We start from the raw sequence: 17,187 nt of genomic DNA on the forward strand, positions 1-17,187 counted from the left end.
ATGAAAAACAACGATTAATTCTCAGCCCACAAGATGACATAAATTGTTTTTTAGAGCAATAGAAGTTAAAAATAGCATTTTAAAACAACACACTACAGATATTCTGGTGCCGTTTCATGAGTCACAATCCCTGCAAGCCCAGTCTCTTGTCTAGAAACTGACAGCAATTATTTAACTTGTTTTTTCGGGAAGAATAAGGAATTGCTAAAAATGTAAATTGTTTTTGTACAATTCGATAGACAACTAACTCCGTGGAAAGAGATATATGGATTTAAGTAAACACAAGCTTTATGTCTCTAAAAGTAACGTAATAATTCTATCAACACGAAAACACGATTGACGTTTCAGAGGTTTTCTTAAAACAACAAAGAATAGAGTGGCTGCTACTTGACATGTTATTCAAGTCGATTATAAAATTAACACACTCCCGGCCCGAAGAAGGGCATATAGGCCTTCTTCTCATGAAAAGTAAATTTTATCAATCCATTAGTAAAATGCTGAACTTCGGATTGCTTGGCATTAGGCTACAGTATACAATATACAATATACATATTACAATAAGCACATACAGTTAGTTACAATAATAGTTAAAACACATCAAGAAAAAGTTCTGAAACTCCGCAGTTCATCTATCGTCCTTTGCATCTCATCATCTTGATCTAGACGGCGTTCTCGTCCTCACCTTCAAACGGAACAATGACGCAAAGTTTGGTGATTGGACGTTTGAGTGTTCCTGTCGAAGTTTTGACCATGACCACTCTCACATTTCCGAATTTATCGGGAAATGTCTCTGTAATCCTACCGAGCGGCCATTTTTGTCGCGGTGTTAAAGTGTCACTGAGCAATACAATGTCTCCCGTTTTAATGTTGGCATTCCTGGAACGCCATTTTGGTCGAGAAATTATCGATCGGGGGTATTCCTGTACCCATCTTCTCCAGAAACAGTCGGCGAGATACTGCACAGCCCGATATCGGTCACTATGCAAGCAGTCCTTTTCGGTTGAATATAGCGGGGGCAAACTGGGGTTGGTATTTAATTTTAACAAGTGATTAGGTGTCAGGGGTAGATCTTCATCTGCGCCGAGTTTAACTTCAGTTAGTGGCCTGGAGTTTACAATGTCCTCAACTTCAAGCAAGAGAGTGTGAAGAGTGTCATCATCTAATGGGCGCTTTGGTAAAATATTTAGAAGTACTTGTCGGACGGTCCTTATCATTCTTTCCCATCCACCCCCCATATGGCTTGCTAGGGGTGGGTTAAATTCCCATTCGACTCCTTCCTGTCGAAGATAATCGTGAATTTGTTTTTTGTTCCAATTTTGAAGTTCTCTTTTCAGCGTTCTGTGGCAACCGACGAAGTTACTTCCGTTGTCGGAAAAGATCTTGGTAATTGGTCCACGGCGAGCAATGAATCGTCGCAAAGCGTTCATGAATGAGTTGGTAGTTAAATCTGGCGCCAACTCTAGATGTATGGCTCTAGTAGTTAAGCAAGTAAACAGGCAGCCATATCTTTTCACGTCACTTCTCCTTTGGCGGACGATTATTGGTCCAAAGTAGTCAACGCCAGTACTGTTGCGAAATGGAGGCTCTGAAATTTGAAGTCGTGCTTCTGGAAGTTCAGCCATAAATTGCACTCCTGGCTTTGCGGTTCTACGTCGACAGCGTAAACACCTGTTCAGTATTTTTCGAACAGCAACTTTTCCATTCAGAATCCAATATTTATGAGCCAGCAGGTTGATTGTGTGAGATGCACCAAAGTGCTTCGCCTTTTCAGCGTGGAAATAGTCGACGATCAAATCCGTTAGGTGTCGACCCGGAGCAAGAATGACTGGATGTTTCGATTCGTAAGGTAAGTTTGCCTTGTCAAGTCTACCTCCGACTCGAAGAGTGTTACCGTCCAGGATTGGGTTTAACTTCTCCATCGGCGCGAGTTGAGTCTTTGTTTGTTTTGGTCGTTGTCCTTTTGGCAGTGACAAGAACCATGCCGGAAAGGCTTGGCGTTGTTCGTAACGCACTAACTCATTTTCAGCAAACTGGAGTTCAGACACTTGGATCGGATTTTGGGTGAGGTTTGAAGTGATTTCGTCGCCACGTATTCGAGCAAGCAGGTAAGCCTTGACTCGTAGTAACCATGCTGTAGCAAGCTTTAGGTGATGCAGTGACGAAAAGTGGGAGATGAGTACATCAGTTCCTGTTGAAGATTTGTTATTTGTACCAATAGTGAACGAAGTTACCTTCTGGCGCCGTTCAGGTTGAAACTTGGTGTAGATATCGTCGTGTTGTGGTGGCTTAACGGATTGTTGAGGCCATTCGGTTGGCGGCTTCTTTAAAAAGTCTGGCCCATTTAGCCAATGACCAGATTGTAGTAGAGCTTCAGCCGTCATACCTCGAGATGCCTGATCTGCTGGGTTGAGGGCCGTTGGTACATGATGCCAGTCGTACACTTTGGTATGACCTAGAATTTTCTGTAGGCGATTGCGAGTGAAGATTGGAAAACGTTTCGTATCAGCGTACAAGCTTTGCAGGACAATCATGGAATCTGTCCAAAAAATGCATGGACAATCATTTAGCTCGAGCTCTTGTTTAACGGTCCGAGCCAGGTTGACAGTGTCCAAAGCAGCTTCTAATTCTAGGCGTGGGATCGTGTGTCTTCCAGCGCCGGGTAGAAGGGATTTTCCTGTAACAAGACTACAAAGAACGGTTGAATCAGGTAATATTGAACGTAGATAACACACGGAACCCCTAGCTAATGTTGAAGCGTCGGAGAAGAAGTGGAGTTGAACTTCCGGGGTCGCAGTGGTGGACTTCAGCTTGTAGCAGCGAGGTATACGAATCTCTTTTAGACGTTCTAAAGTGTTTTCCCATGATCTCCACCTTTTTAGAGTAGCCTATTTGGTTCAGCAGGGTCGTCCCACCCTACCTTTGCTAGACAAAGTTCACTGTATATGAGTCTAGCTTCAAGAACTACTGGGGCTACTAATCCCAATGGATCAAACAATGCATTTGTTACTGATAGCACTTGCCTTTTAGTCAACGGTTTTGTAGACGGCTCTACGTTGAATCGAAATTCGTCGGTTTGTACGTCCCATTCCATGCCCAGGACGCGTTGCTTTGGCCCTTCTCCAGGCAGCTGATTCTTTATCGATTTGGACTTTTCTTCATCAGGGATAGAATTCATTACCTTATCGCTGGTGGATAGCCATTTTGTTAGTTTGAACCCAGACATGCCAAGGATTGCTCGTAAGTCTTTTACGAGCTTACATGCACTTTCATCGTTTTCAGCTGTTAGCAGTGCATCATCGACGTAGAATGACGTCAGTAAGGTTTGAGCGACATGAGGGTCGAACAACTTTCCATGCTCTCGAGCGGTTTCACGCAAGCAGAATGTTGCTACAGAAGGAGAGCATTTTGCTCCAAACAAGTGTACCTTTGTTCTGTACACGGTGGGTTCACGCGTTAGATCGCCGCCCTTCCACCAATAAAAACGCAATGCATCGCGATCACATGGTGAAACGTTTACTTGGTGAAACATTGCTTCAATGTCAGAGACTATTGCAATTCGGCCCTTGCGAAATCGCATTAATACACCGACCAAAGAATTGTTTAGGTCGGGACCAGACATGAGGTAATCGTTTAAACATCGATTGTGAGAAGTAGCAGCGCAGTCAAACACGACACGTACCTTGTCTGGCTTTTTTGGGTTGATAACTGGGTGATGCGGTATATACCATTTCCGATTAGTGTTGTCGATGTCGTCTTCTGGTATTTCTTCAGTGTAGCCCTTCTCTAGATTTGACTCTATTTGATCAATGTATTTCTCTAAAAGAGAATTGTCTGCAAGCAGACGTTTCTTTAAGCTTTTCAGGCGCTTTTGCGCCATCTCGCGGCTGTCAGGAAGCTTAGCACAGTCATTGCGCCATAAAAGTGGCAGCTGATAGCAGGGCCTCCGAGAGAAGTCAGCACTGGTCGGGAAATAATACGAAAAATGGGCCCCATGATATTTTTTAGCAAATATTGCGCTGCATGTTCGTGTTAAGCTGAAATTAGCCTACTTTCCTCATGAAATGAAGATGAACTTCACATGAAAAGAACTTCCGTTCAATGTAAAATCATAATAATTACTGGATTACACTTGCAGCAAAAACGCCATTGTGGCTAACCATTTTGTCTAGAAAGCTTTGTAAACACACAATAGGCCTACAGGCAACGAAAATAGTTCAACCAAGCATTTAATTCAGAAGTGTCCAAGCTTTTTCCCACGCGAGCCAGATTTGATAACAATAAGTGTTCGCTGGCCAACAGCCACAATAATTTTTCTGAAAAGTGCAAGTTGAATTTATATGATTTTTGTGTGTCTGCCGGCCAAAAATAACACATTGGACAACAACAGGCGCGGGCCATAAAAAAACGTCTAGTGGGCCGGAGTTGGCCCGCGGGCCAGACTTTGGACATCCCTGATTTAATTCAACCCTTTTTGGACTTTTTGCAATGCAAAGTTACGGATCACAGCATCAAATGATAAAATTTTGCGGCGTCTGATAATTGATGCACAATATGTATAGTTAGGCTTTTCAATCGGTTTTGAGTCATAGGCCTACTGGAGCGCAGAAACAATTCTTTACAAATTTCAGTAATTGCTAAAACCACGTTCTCAAAGCGCAACCGTTGGAGGTAGCTACCGGAACACAAAAAAATCATAACAAAATTATTTGGAAAAACCTTTCGAAAGTTGCAATCAATGATTCCTTGCGTAGAGATTATGGGGTGGTTCGTTCTGCTTTGCAGCTGAAGTTTTCTGTGTGGCTTTCTGTCAAAAGTACCAACTCATCAAAAATGTCTTGAAAAATGTCATTGTTGTAGCCTACAAATGGTTTAAATTTGTCCCACATGCCCGCAACTGCACAACAGACATACGATGAAATTTTCATGGAACTTTAAACTCATCGACGATATGTTTGAGTTTGTTGATACATTTGTCAATTCCAACAACTATGGAATCCTTTGCAATGTACGGTAGAATACATTTCCTTCGAATGATTCAGCTAGTTACAGTAAGTGGAGTTATAAAAGCGTTCTGTCTTCAGGAAAAGAAAATCATTTTCTTTTAAATTTATATTTGCCACTGCAACGTTAGCTTGCGAGTAGTAGCCTACTCTTCTCAGCTTTCTCTTACTTAGATTACATCTTCCTTTAATTTCATTAAATTCATCAGTGAATCTTGTTTAGGACCGTAATCCACATAATGCAAAGCAGTCACAAATTTAAAACTGCTAGTTGTAGGCTACTTTAGCATTGACTCAGCTTCCGATCAAGCTCTTGTTGGTTCCAACTTGATGCATTTAAGAAACGTCTTTAGAGCTTCAATTGCAAAAGGGTAATGTAAAGCATTGGGTTTGACTGCACCACGCCTTGATTACCCTCTCGAAGTCAATTTTCTTTGCAAGATGATAGGACAGCTTTCTTTAGATTTTTCAGAATTTTTCCTCTGACTGGGCTATAACTTTACAGATGCCACAAGCTTACAGATAATCAATTACTCCAAAAATGATAAGACATTTGAACAACGCTGTCTGTAGGCAACATTATGAATTCCAACTAGATTTAAGCAACAACATCCATAAACAAAAAACTCAAATAAAGAAAAAACTCACTACCTTCCAAAATCACATCATGAGAAGCATGACCAACAAAAGGCTACTTGACCACACGAAAACAGAAGATCTTTTAAAACTATGACAAAATTACATCCAATTGCAGCAATAAGTTAATAAAATCAAAAGTTTTAAAACTGTTCGGCCACACTAAAAGATCACAATTCGGAATCAGCAAAGTTTGCACAGAAGGCAAAGTAGAAGGAAAAAGAAAACGTGGCAGACAACCAATACGATGGCAAGACAACATCCAATCATGGACCGGACTCAACTTGACGACACTGGGCGAGCTGGCTCAAAATCGCCACTCTTGGAAGCAAATAACTCACGTTGATGCGCAATGTGCTGCAGGCGGAGATGATGACTGATGATGGTGATGATCCATAAACAAAAAATATACAGGATTTACTTTCTTTAATCGTGCTTGGACTGATACCTTTAACTTTCCCAGATAACTTATGTTGGATACAACATCCTATGCCTGGCCAACGCAGATTTTGAAGTTAAGGTTCAGTTGTCAAGCAAAAATAGTTCCCGCTTAGCTAAAACAGCACCAGTTTTCAAGTTGACACTATCAATACAATCGAAACCGTTCAGTGACACAGAAATCATTTCAGCTTCAGATTTTACGTCTTGAAGCTGTTCAACATCGCCTACCTTAACACGAAAATGATTTGTTCTTGATGAGAAGCATCGAGAGTGACATTTACAATGATTGAGAAATACGCTCAAGTCCGCTTTCCCGCAACCGATGCATAGCGCTCAAGTCCGCTTTCCCGCAATGCAGGATAAAGATAAACAAACAAACAAACAAAAACAAACTTGAAACTACGCACTTCATTTAAGAATTTGTTGATTATTTAGTTGGTACATTTTTACTTTAGTACTAAAAATGGGCCCCCCTCAAAAGTGCAAAAACAAAAAAACTACTCGTTTTTCCTTTACAATGTTTTGCTAGGGGGGAAACTGGCCCGACTTCCCCCCCCCCCTCTCGGAGCCACTGGTGCTACTTCAAGGACAATTCATTATTTGCAAACGAAACCAAGCAACAACACGTCGTTCAGCATGATGCAAAAGAAAACAAACATTGCAAACGTTTTCGGTTGCACATCTATTGCTCAAAGACGAAATGGTGGACAGTGGCGTAGCTACCCATTGGTTCTTGTGGATAAATCCAAGGGCGGCACGTCGCTGGAGGGCGGCAAAATGTGAAAACGTTTAAAAAGTTTCAGATCTGAAATAGATTACTTAGCATAATTCAGCAAATTTGCAAGTACGGTTATTGTTTTTTCAACTATTGTGCTGCGGATTCCAGAACAAGATTTAAGCTGCAATTTTTTTAAGTTAATTTTTGCCTATGAAGAGAGTTAAAGAAAGTGGAGATTTTTTTAGAAAGAAAAGAAAGCTAGAGCAGAGGAACTAAAAAAGAATGAAGGAGCCATTTTGAAGTTCGTAAAAATTGCCTCTGCTAAAGAAACAGAAGAGGTTAGCAGCCACAGTACATCGCTATGGACCGGTTTCGGAGTGAAGAGGAAAAGCGTTTCAGCGATATGTGTTTGCTAAATGAAGTAGCCTATTCGGCTGTTTAAATCTCCACTCCTTGTTGCGAAGTGACAGTATCGAAATAGATATGGACAAAATTGAGAAAATGTATGCTGATGACGTAAATTTTTCCGAGTTAAGACCAGATATCTCTAGGTGTAATCGACTAGTAGGCTACAATCCAGTAGTTTTGCATTTAATGGTTTTACATGATAATTACCGGTACATTTAATTTAAATGACGCTACAGCGCTGGACGTGCTGCAATGGTTAAGCAAACATCGTTTATGTGAATCAATACCTTATTTATTTATGAGTCTTAAGTTTTACCTCACTGTTGTTGTTTCTATCGCAAGCTGCGAAAGAAGTTTTTCAAAACTCAAGTGGATAAAATCTTACTTGAGATCAACTATGGGATAAAGCAGGCTGTCTGCGCTAGCAATACTGTCCATTGAAAGTGATTTAGTCGAGACATTATCTTTTGACGATATAATTTCTGAATTTGCTTCAATGAAAGCTAGACGTATTGAATTTTGAACTTAATTAAAATAATCAAACACTGCTTTAATTCTTCTGTTGTGTGGAATTTTAATCAACCTTCACGGCGGTGTTAAGGGGAGGGGGGCGGCATTCCGTGCAAAAATCCAAGGGCGGCAGATGGTGTTGCTACGCCACTGATGGTGGAGACTAGATTATGCAGCAAAATGAACTAAACATTTAAAAAAAGAAAAGAAAACAAACCAATTTGTATTGCTCAGAACACAAATGCCAAAGAATAGATCATGCATTTGCTTGTAGTTAAAAAATGCAACCTCTCTACCAAAGAAAACTCTCTATTTAGTGGCACCTAGTGGATGCAATAATTTTGGGAAACGACACTTAACCGGTAAACCGAAACTTCACTTTGTCAGTTTCGATTAAAGCTTTCCCGGGTACCGTATGCAAAACTATCAGGCTTAAGCTTCCAAAAAGACTTTCCCAGTCGAAGTATAAAGGTTCCTATAGTCGTCAATCGTTTATGGGTTACCTACAGTGCTATATTCTTAAAAAAAACACAGGGTATACTGTCAGATTGGCCAAAATGATAAATAATACACAACTTGCAAATTATTATTAATCTTTATTTTACCATAAAATGAATTATCAACAATAAAATTGGAAGAGAGGTACAAAATGACAGACAACAGATGGGCCAAAATAATCACAGAATGGACACCAAGGTATGCAAAAAGAACGAGAGGGAGACCAAAAAGAAGATGACGAGATGACATAGAAGAAAAAATTGGCATCACCTGGGTGAGAACAGCAAAAGACACAATGGTGTGGAAACATAATTATGTGGAGGCCATCTGCCAGCAGTGGCATTGTGGCTATATTTTATTATTATTATATTTAAGTGTAAGGATAGTTTATATTTAAGTATGAGAATGGTTTGTTTATAAGTTGAGTTGAATTTTACGGCTGTCTAACTGCCTGATGAAATTTCTATCTATCTAATTTATCTAGTTTGGCTATCTGACTCCATGAAATAATTTCCACACAATGTTAAAAAGACACAAACACTACAGTAAAAAGTTACGTAATTACAATATTAAAATACAACGTAAACGCAAGGTTTTGCAGCTTTTAATCACATGAGCTGCCCGTCGACTGTTCGGCGGATGACGTCACTGATTGATTGTGTTGTTGTTTAGCAACATCTCCGGGACTCGAAGATCCATCACTGTTGTTCACAGCGTGTGACATCATTTGTTGGGATAATAGCACTGTTAAGAAAAAAACGTTATACAGTAACACAATAAATCGAAAACTGTTCACCCAACGTGAACACTAAGATTTGCCACGTCAACCGTATGGGTTGTCTTGAAGATTTTCAGCGATATGCTACAAAACGGTTATCCAACGTTGATCAGCCATATTGCGATACAAAATTACAAATGGAAGAAATTATATAGTGTCAGTTGAGTCGATGCGAGTGATGTCATCAATGGATGGTTTTGCTGAGTAAAAGTTAAGTGTGATGGATAGTGCTGTTTTGTCGATCTCAGCACCAGCACACGTGACAGCGATTCTGCCTTCTCAAGAGACAAAAAATATTGCTAAATGCCAAGCAAGCTTACACAAAAAGTTCCATTACAGGGTAAAAAAAGAATTGTGCATACACAGTAGTGCAATGCAAACAAAAAACAGAAACAACGTTTCTTAAATCATGTTAGCTCCTAGTAATATTAAAAAAAATTGGGGCAAACGAAAACTACACCCTGAATGGGCGGCTTCGCATAATTTCCCCTGTCTTTGCGCCACAGAGTTATACAAACTGATGCTTCAGCTGAGAACATAAGGGTGGCAAAGTTGTGAAGCAAAGTCTTCACAATGATTTCTCCTATTTGGAGATCTCTTTGTCGGAGTAAAAAGACGCACAAACTCACGGATGGTTGCTTGGAAGCGACACCATAACGCTTTGCAGAGCTGTGCCTGCACGTGTACGTCTGTATAAAAAGTGAGATTGAGGCTCGAACTTCGTAATCTCGCATGTTAGTTGCATGTTGGGAGGCAAAAATAAAAAAAAATATATTAAAATGAGCTAAGAATTTAAGTAACATTTGACACTGCGATAATTCTACAAAAAATTACATAATTATGTTTCCCTGCAACGGCAACTTGTTGGCAATTAATAGGCTTTATCTAAGCAACGTTTAAAAACATTACATTGGCAATTGGCGTTTCGGCATAAAATTAGATTGTCCACATCGGCTGCTTAAATGAGTAGTCTGCTGTTGAACAATTCGCTTCATTACTTCCATTGAGCGAACAACAACAAAAATCAGTTACGTTTAACAAGCAATAAATTGCTGGCATGGTGCTTTAAAAGTAGGCTACAATACGCTACAGAAAAATTGTTAGAAAATCCACGCGTGAAATCATAAAAGGTGACATGTTTTTACAAAATATTTGTGAGCTCGTGTTTTTTTTTTTATTGACGTAGAAATAGAAGTTTTGTAGCATAATGTACTTACCAGAGTCTCCATATTTTGGTTATCTTGTTAAACTTACTTTTATTTTTAAAAACCTACTTACGTGCGGGGTAACCAATGTGGTTACATTTTATTTAGGTTGTATTTTATTTAAGTACATGTTTAAGTATGAGAATGGTTTGTTTATAAGTTGAGTTGAATTTTACGGCTGTCTAACTGCCTGATGAAATTTCTATCTATCTAATTTATCTAGTTTGGCTATCTGACTCCATGAAATAATTTCCACACAATTGTTATTCGAATTATAATTTTAAGTTATGAGAAGGTGTTCGTATAATGTTGTAGGTCTATAACACAATTTGAATTCAAACAGTACAGAATAATGAAATTACAGGATAGTGAAGCATTATCACGAGTTATTACATTTTAATTAAACAATCAATTTAATGTTTTTCTAAGAGCTGAACTGGTCTAACTGAGCTGGTTTGATGTGAGCTAGTCCGATTTGATAGAGCTGGTTTCGTGTGAGCTCGTCCGATTTGATAGAGCTGGTTTCGTGTGAGCTAGTCCGATTTTATAGAGCTGGTCCGATTTGATAGAGCTCTCGTCAAAGGACGAACAAACCATTTTATTGTGTGCGCCCTTTTTTCTATTTTCTTTGGGAGCAGTTGCATGGAAAATTACAGAAACTTTAGTAAAAGGCAGGAAAACTTATATGTTGAAATAATGGATCGCTACAGCATGACCAGCTGATGATGATGATTATCCTGTTTTAGTGATTCTTTGTTCAGCTAAAGAAATAAAATTAGTTGGCAAATGGTTGTTTTGCGACAAAAAGCCGAACGCGCGACGTTCGCGACCGTTGGCCAACCATCAGCCAACATTGTTTGCAGTGCGGGGCTGTGCCAATACCGGATTGTCCTTACACAAACTGTACAGTTTTGCCATTACACAAACTGTACAGTTTTGTTTTTGCCATTACACAAACTGTACTGTGCCAATACCGGATTGCCCTTACACAAACTGTACTGTGCCAGTACCGGATTGTCCTTACACAAATTGTACAGTTTTGCCCTTACCAAACTGTACCGTGCCAGTACCGGATTGCCATTACACAAACTGTACAGTTTTGCCTTATGAAACTGTACTGTGCCAGTACCGGATTGCCATTACACAAACTGTACAGTTTTGTTATTACACAAACTGTACTGTGCCAATACCGAATTGCTCTTACACAAACTGTACAGTTTTGCCCTTACCAAACTGTACTGGGCCAATACCGGATTGCCCTTACACAAACTGTACAATTTTGCCCTTACCAAACTGTACCGTGCCAATACCGGATTGCCAATACACAAACTGTACAGTTTTGCCATTACCAAACTGTACTTTGCCAGTACCGGATTGCCCTTACACAAACTGTACAGTTTTGCCATTACACAAACTGTAATGTGCCAATACCGGATTGCCCTTACAAAAACAGTACAGTTTTGCCATTACCAAACTGTACTGTGCCAATACCGGATCGCCCTTGCATAAACTGTACAGTTTTTCCCATACACAAACTGTACTGTGCCAATACCGGATTGCTCTTACACAAACTGTACAGTTTTGCCCTTACCAAACTGTACTGTGCCAATACTGAATTGCCCTTATATAAACTTTACAGTTTTGCCATTACCAAACTGTACTGTGCCAATACCGGATTGCCTTTACACAAACTGTACAGTTTTGCCCTTACACAAACTGTACTGTGCCAATACCGGATTGCCATTACACAAACCGTACAGTTTTGCCATTACCAAACAGTATTGTGCCAATACCGGATTGCCATTACACAATCTGTACAGTTTTGCCATTACACAAACTGTACTGTGCCAATACCGAATTGCCCTTACAAAAACAGTACAGTTTTCCCCTTACCAAACTATACTGTGCCAATACGGTATCGCCCTTACATAAACTGTACAGTTTTGGCCTTACACAAACTGTACTGTGCCAATACCGGATTGCCATTACACAAACTGTACAGTTTTGCCTTTACACAAACTATACTTTGCCAATACCGGATTGCCCTTACACAAACTGTAGGCCTACAGTTTTGCCATTATCAAACTGTACTGTGCCAGAACCAGATTTCCCGTACGCAATCTGTACAGTTTTGCCATTACACAAACTGTACTGTGCCAATACCGGATCGCCCTTACATAAACTGAACAGTTTTTCCCTTACACAAACTGTACTGTGCCAATAAGGAATTGTCATTACACAAACTGTACAGTTTTGCCTTTACCAAACTGTACTTTGCCAATACCAGATTGCCATTACACAAACTGTACAGTTTTGCCATTACCAAACAGTATTGTGCCAATACCGGATTGCCTTTACACAAACTGTACAGTTTTGCCATTACACAAACAGTATTGTGCCAATACCGGATTGCCTTTACACAAACTGTACAGTTTTGCCATTACCAAACTGTACTTTGCCAGAACCAGATTTCCCGTACACAAACTGTACAGTTTTGCCATTACCAAACTGTACTGTCCCAATACCGGATTGCCTTTACACAAACTGTACAGTTTTGCCATTACCAAACAGTATTGTGCCAATACCGGATTGCCTTTACACAAACTATACAGTTTTGCCATTACCAAACTGTAGCCTACTGTGCCAGAACCAGATTTCCCGTACACAAACTGTACAGTTTTGCCATTACACAAACTGTTCTGTGCCAATACCGGATTGCCATTACACAAACTGTACAGTTTTGCCTTTACCACACAGTACTGTACCATACCGTATTGCCCTCACACAAACTGTACAGTTTTGCCCTTACATAAACTGTACTGTGCCAATACCGGATTGCCTTTACACAAACTGTACAGTTTTGCCATTACCAAACTGTACTGTGCCAATACCGGATTGCCATTACACAAACTGTACAGTTTTGCCTTTACCACACAGTACTGTACCATACCGTATTGCCCTTACACAAACTGTACAGTTTTGCCCTTACATAAACTGTACTGTGCCAATACCGGATTGCCTTTACACAAACTGTACAGTTTTGCCATTACCAAACTGTACTGTTCCAGTACCAGATTGCCATTACACAAACTGTACAGTTTTGCTCTTTCACAAACTGTACTGTGCCAATACCGGATTGCTCTTACACAAACTGTACAGTTTTGCCATTACCAAACAGTACTGTGCCAATACCGGATTGCCCTTACACAAACAGTACAGTTTTGCCCTTACATAAACTGTACTGTGCCAGTACCGGATTGTCCATACACAAACTGTACAGTTTTACCCTTACCAAACTATACTGTGCCAATACGGTATCGCCCTTACATAAACTGTACAGTTTTGGCCTTACACAAACTGTACTGTGCCAATACCGGATTGCCATTACACAGACTGTACAGTTTTGCCTTTACACAAACTATACTTTGCCAATACCGGATTGCCCTTACACAAACTGTAGGCCTACAGTTTTGCCATTATCAAACTGTACTGTGCCAGAACCAGATTTCCCGTACGCAATCTGTACAGTTTTGCCATTACACAAACTGTACTGTGCCAATACCGGATCGCCCTTACATAAACTGTACAGTTTTTCCCTTACACAAACTGTACTGTGCCAATAAGGAATTGTCATTACACAAACTGTACAGTTTTGCCTTTACCAAACTGTACTTTGCCAATACCAGATTGCCATTACACAAACTGTACAGTTTTGCCATTACCAAACAGTATTGTGCCAATACCGGATTGCCTTTACACAAACTGTACAGTTTTGCCATTACACAAACAGTATTGTGCCAATACCGGATTGCCTTTACACAAACTGTACAGTTTTGCCATTACCAAACTGTACTTTGCCAGAACCAGATTTCCCGTACACAAACTGTACAGTTTTGCCATTACCAAACTGTACTGTCCCAATACCGGATTGCCTTTACACACTGTACAGTTTTGCCATTACCAAACTGTAGCCTACTGTGCCAGAACCAGATTTCCCGTACACAAACTGTACAGTTTTGCCATTACACAAGCTGTACAGTTTTGCCTTTACCACACAGTACTGTACCATACCGTATTGCCCTCACACAAACTGTACAGTTTTGCCCTTACATAAACTGTACTGTGCCAATACCGGATTGCCTTTACACAAACTGTACAGTTTTGCCATTACCAAACTGTACTGTGCCAATACCGGATTGCCATTACACAAACTGTACAGTTTTGCCTTTACCACACAGTACTGTACCATACCGTATTGCCCTTACACAAACTGTACAGTTTTGCCCTTACATAAACTGTACTGTGCCAATACCGGATTGCCTTTACACAAACTGTACAGTTTTGCCATTACCAAACAGTACTGTGCCAATACCGGATTGCCCTTACACAAACAGTACAGTTTTGCCCTTACATAAACTGTACTGTGCCAGTACCGGATTGTCCATACGCAAACTGTACAGTTTTACCCTTACCAAACTGTACAGTGCCAATACCGGATTGCCATTACACAAACTGTACAGTCCAAACCTTACAACATTGTATTGGCCCGATACAGGCTTTGTATCGGACAAACTGTACCATTTTGCTGATACAATACTGTACGTTGCCGGTATTGGCCCGATACAGTTCAAACCTTACCGATACACCCGATACACGCCGATACACAAACAGTATTGGCCCAATACTGTGATGTTTGCTGGGAATTGGCCGACTGAGGAGGTAGCACTGGCGGGCATTCAAGCACTACTTAGCAGCCATGGCCGCCGGCTGCTTTAAGGGCTGAGACAGTGAAGTTATTGAAATAAAGCGCAAAAAATCATGATATCAAGCAGAGTGGAAACCCGGGCCATCAGTTTTATTAACCTCGTTTTGCTAATTACTTACCTTCAAAGCGTTAACAACGGCGAAGTGTTTTCTCTTCTGTTTTTTGTCTTTTATCTTGTTTTTTTAATCTTTTTATCGAATATTGTATATAGGCTACACGAGTATCGGTCGAGATGTTCGCAAGTGATTTTCACCTCAAAAAGACAGGTTCAACCTATACACAGGATAAGCTGTTGTCTCCAGCTCGGCAGTTTTCAAAATGAACGCATTTTTGCTGTGGCAAACTCATTTCCCGACGTAGATTATGGAGGGTGAAGAAATGGCGTCGGCTGAAGTAAACGTTTTGAATACGTTTATTTGCAGTGATTCAAACTTAATTTTCAAATTTAATGATTTTTGTCAATTCTAAACTTTATGCACTTGTTGAGCAATATGCAAAACAGCAGAAAGAGCTGTTTTAAGAGATCAATTTTTTTATTTTTGCGTGTAGGATATAATCGTTATTATGTAACATTCCATGATCGTTAAAGTAGATGTCAAACCTTAGCGGCAGCATAAAACAATGATGTCGTCTAATTTACCTGGTTTACTTATTATTGCCGTGAATAGTGTTACGTGATTATTCCAGCAGCGTAAGTTGCTCTACGCTCTACTTTGAAATTTCCTCACTGTATTTGACTTTGAAGTTGCTCCTTACGCGCGGAAAGATAAGCAGTGTGTGACTGTGAGCGTGCGTGCCGTGCGCACGCTCACAGTCACACTTTCTTTCACTTTCGGCAGCAGTGGCCGAGTGGTTAGCGCGTTGGGCTCGCAGTCGAGAGCCTGCACGTTCGACTCCAGCCACCCGTACTTGCTGTTGTTGCAGGATAAAGATAATAAAATACAACAAAACAAACAAAACAAAACATCTCAGTAGTAATTCACATTCCAGAGAAAGCCATGCGATCAGCTGCTGTTTTGCGGCAAAAGCAACGTAGGCTGTTTTTCACTTTCGGCATTCTTTAAGTCCGTTTAAATGATCTAAATCTCTTGCGCGTAGTATTTTATCTTTGGAACACCACTTGTAATATCCATTTTTGAGTGGTTCAAGGGTGCAAACGCGTTTGGACCCTTGAACCACCGGGTATGGACCCTTGAACCACTCTGATAAGTTTGACCTTAAAGATGTTTAGAGCAAACTTTTATGATACAATAAATACACTGTCAAATGCGCAAACTGCTAACAGTTTGCAAAAATAGATTAAGCAATATTAAACTGCAAAAAGTCGGTTCAAAACTTTTTAATGTCGACTGTTTGTTTTGTCGTTCCTGCAAGTGGTGGGGGGAGGACAAAAACAATTGATAAGGCATCACCAGCTTCGCTAGTCATTTTATAATACTTTACACTCTACTTACAATACACAATAATTTCTAAAATAAAAAATAAATGAAACATGTTTATTGCCCCTCAATTAGGCATTGTGCTAACCCATGAACTATGTGGTTCAAGGGACAGCACTTTTGGTGGATCATCGGTCAGAACTATTGGTGACAAAATTCCATCTTAGCTTTACTTAATTAGAATGAAGTAAAAGATAAATGAACTGTACTAAATCCTGGACTATATAGCCCATTACAATTTCTGAATTTTATATCTCGATGCTAGCTGTATTTAAGTTTCTGTAAAGCTCCAAACGCAAATGAGAAATTTTACTAAAACACCACAAAATCACACCCCACACTCTAACTTGCAAAATTTTTAAAGATTCAATCCAGAACTTTCCAAGAAATACTATTGAACTAAATGCAACTTATTTAGTTGATAAAAAATCTACTATAAGGTTTTATTCGAATTTGGAAGGGGGTGGTTCACGGGTCAGGTATGGTCATGGGTCCATACCTTCCCCTACCACTCCACGAGTTGGTCAAATGTTTGGAGAAGTGTCAATTATGCAAAAATCGTATTATTTTAATGTCTATCGTAATTATATCCTCCATCTTTGAACCGTTCTGCTGGGAGTTTATACCAAATGCCCACCTATTGGTGCACACCCCTGGAGAGGTAATACAATACTGAATCCGATGCATGTAAAATTTAAGTGGCATGTGTTGCGGATTATAGTTTTATTCGAAGATGTTTGGAGAAGTGTCAATTATGCAAAATCCTATTACGGTAGGCTATTTTAATGT

The 17,187-nt window shown here is 40.0% G+C and overlaps 1 protein-coding gene across 1 annotated transcript; it reads right to left on the minus strand.

Moving 5' to 3' along the window:
- Window positions 1–659: 659 nt before the first annotated feature.
- LOC145766656 (uncharacterized) lies at window positions 660–3,877 on the minus strand. Its single transcript, XM_082578369.1, has 2 exons — window positions 3,021–3,877; window positions 660–2,685 (listed from the first exon to the last, which is right to left on the minus strand). The coding sequence occupies exons 1-2, from the start codon at window positions 3,875–3,877 to the stop codon at window positions 660–662; spliced, it is 2,883 nt and encodes a 960-aa protein (XP_082434495.1).
- Between the last annotated feature and the right edge of the window lie 13,310 nt (window positions 3,878–17,187).

This window comes from Aplidium turbinatum, chromosome 3 (genome assembly GCF_918807975.1).
Source record: "Aplidium turbinatum chromosome 3, kaAplTurb1.1, whole genome shotgun sequence".
Classification (NCBI taxonomy): Eukaryota; Metazoa; Chordata; class Ascidiacea; order Aplousobranchia; family Polyclinidae; genus Aplidium; species Aplidium turbinatum.

Bases quoted from the DNA above. Each gene is read 5' to 3' on its own strand.
- LOC145766656 (XM_082578369.1), bottom strand. From the start codon at position 3,877: ATGGCGCAAAAGCGCCTGAAAAGCTTAAAGAAACGTCTGCTTGCAGAC. The intron at 2,686-3,020 runs GCAAGTGCTATC...CGTTCTTTGTAG, and splicing joins ACAAAACCGTTGACTAAAAG to TCTTGTTACAGGAAAATCCC.